Below are 2,503 nucleotides of genomic sequence, written 5' to 3' on the forward strand. Positions count from 1 at the left end.
TTGTTGAAGAACATGCCTGGCAAGATTTCAAATTTATCAACTCAGTATGGTGTACTATCACAGTGAATGCATCTCTATCAGTCTTGTTTGGTGTAATCTACAGATCTCCTAGCAGTTCAACAGAGAATAATGATAAGCTGTATAGGCTTATATCCCAAGTTGCTAGCAGGAATGTTGTCATCTGTGGAGATTTCAACTACCCCAATATAAATTGGTCAACGATGGAATCAGATAGTAATGGCCAGCAATTTTTGGATACAGTGCAAGATAACTATTTGTCACAGCATATTGACTTTCCAACGAGAGACAAAAACTGTCTGGATTTAATTCTATCCAGTGAACCTGATGTCATAAGTAATGCGCATTCAGTTGGTAATCTTGGAAAAAGCGACCACAGTTTGTTGGAGTTCAATATCCATACTTGTGCACCAGTTTCTAGTTCACCAGTAAAATATGCTCCAGATATGCGCAATGCTGACTTACCAAAACTGTCATCGATCTTACGATCTACTGACTGGACAAAGATTTTTGAGTATAAACAACAGACGAGATGTGGTGTCTTTTTAAAGAGATTATTATCAAAGCTACAGCTGAGTGCATTCCATTGAAGAAGAAGAGTAGTAAGAGGAGTAGACCACACTGGATGAACAAACACCTATTAAGTTTGATCAGAAAGAAGAGGAAAATGTGGGCAAAGTTCAGAGGAAGCAATGATGTTGATAGTCTAAACCAGTACAGACAGTACAGGAATCAAGTTGTGTCTGAAGTTCGGATGGCCAAGAGAGAGTATGAAGCCAAATTGGTCCAGCACATTAAAACCAATCCTAAGGCTTTTTACGCTTATGCCCGCTCTAAACAAAAAGTTAAAGACACTGTAAGTCCATTGGTTGACAATGAAGGATTTGTGCAAAAGTCAGACGAAGCCAAAGCCGAAGTGCTAAACAAATTCTTTGCTTCTGTAATTACTCATGAGGACGTCCAATCTGTGCCAAATCCAGCAATGCAATTCAGAGACTTGAAAGCAAAAATGTCGCCGGTAGTCAAAATTGATAAGGAGGTTATTGTATCAAAACTGAGCAGACTTTCATCATTTAAAGCATCACTTCTCGGTATTCGTATGTTGTCAACTGCATGAACCAGATTGTTGATCCATTGGCATTAATTTATAACGAATCCATAGCAACAGGATGTATACCAGAAGACTGGAAAAAGGCGAATGTAACTCCACTTTTCAAGAAAGGTGACAAATCCAAACCCAGCAACTATAGGCCTGTTAGTCTAACCTGCATCTTGTGTAAAATTCTAGAGTCGATTATCCGGGACCATATAGTAAAGCACTTGGAAGCTAACAATCTGTTAATTAATTCTCAACATGGTTTCCGGAATGGAAGGTCCTGTTTGACCAACCTATTGGAATTTTTGGATGAAGTCACTCAATGTATCGACAATGGTCACCCAACTGATGTAATTTATTTGGATTTCGCCAAGGCCTTTGATAAAGTCCCTCACAAAAGATTGATAAAAAAACTGGACTGTCATGGAATTTCTGGATCAATAACACAGTGGATTGAAGCATGGTTACAAGATAGGCAGCAACAGGGTGTCATTTATGGTGCATCTTCGTCTTGGCAAAATGTGTGTAGTGGTGTACCTCAAGGCTCGGTCTTAGGGCCTGTGCTGTTTTTAATATATATAAATGACATTGACTTAGGAGTTGCATCGTCAATCAAAAAATTTGCAGATGACACTAAATTATATAGAGCAATCAGACAAGATGAGGACACTTCATTGTTACAAGAGGACATCGCAAACTTCAGTCTTAGGCTTATAAATGGCAGATGAGCTTCAACGTAAGCAAGTGCAAGGTAATACACATGGGCTTCAACAATTCAAACTACCCTTATATGATGGATGGTACTGCATTGGAAAGTGTTGAGGAAGAAAAGGACCTAGGAGTTTTGATACATCAAAGTTTAAAGCCAACCCGAATGGGTGTGGAATCAGCAAGAAAAGCAAACAAGGTGCTTGGTTTGATCAAAAGGACAATGTCTTATAAGTCAAAAGACATAATAGTTCGTCTTTACAAGCAGTTGGTACGGCCTAACTTGGAATATGCTGTGCAAGCCTGGTCGCCGTGGATGGCCAAAGATATTTCAATTTTAGAAAAAGTGCAGAGACGTGCTACCAAACTTGTTCCTGGTTTATGTCAACTACCTTATGAAGAGAGACTGCGTTTACTGAAACTTACTAGCTTACAAGCTAGAAGAATTAAGGAGACATGATCCAGGTGTACAAAATTCTGAATGGAATTGATTCATGTTGTGTTTCCCTGCAAGTAAACAGAGATGCCCGGACTAGAGGTCATTTCCAGAAATTAGTAAAACCAACATCCAGATTGGACCTGCGTAAATTCTCCTTCCCATGTAGAGTAGTTACCGAATGGAACAGCCTGCCTGAGTGAGTCATTAACTCTGCCAGTGTTAATGCCTTCAAAAATCCTACG

General features: G+C 39.4%; 1 protein-coding gene across 1 annotated transcript; it reads left to right on the forward strand.

Annotated features, from left to right (window-relative positions):
- Nucleotides 1-1,874: 1,874 nt before the first annotated feature.
- On the forward strand, nt 1,875-2,282 carry LOC139125160 (uncharacterized). Its single transcript, XM_070691264.1, has one exon. The coding sequence runs from the start codon at nt 1,875-1,877 to the stop codon at nt 2,280-2,282; it is 408 nt and encodes a 135-aa protein (XP_070547365.1).
- Nucleotides 2,283-2,503: the final 221 nt, after the last annotated feature.

This window comes from Ptychodera flava (genome assembly GCF_041260155.1).
Source record: "Ptychodera flava strain L36383 chromosome 3 unlocalized genomic scaffold, AS_Pfla_20210202 Scaffold_25__1_contigs__length_14229661_pilon, whole genome shotgun sequence".
NCBI classification, from domain to species: Eukaryota; Metazoa; Hemichordata; class Enteropneusta; family Ptychoderidae; genus Ptychodera; species Ptychodera flava.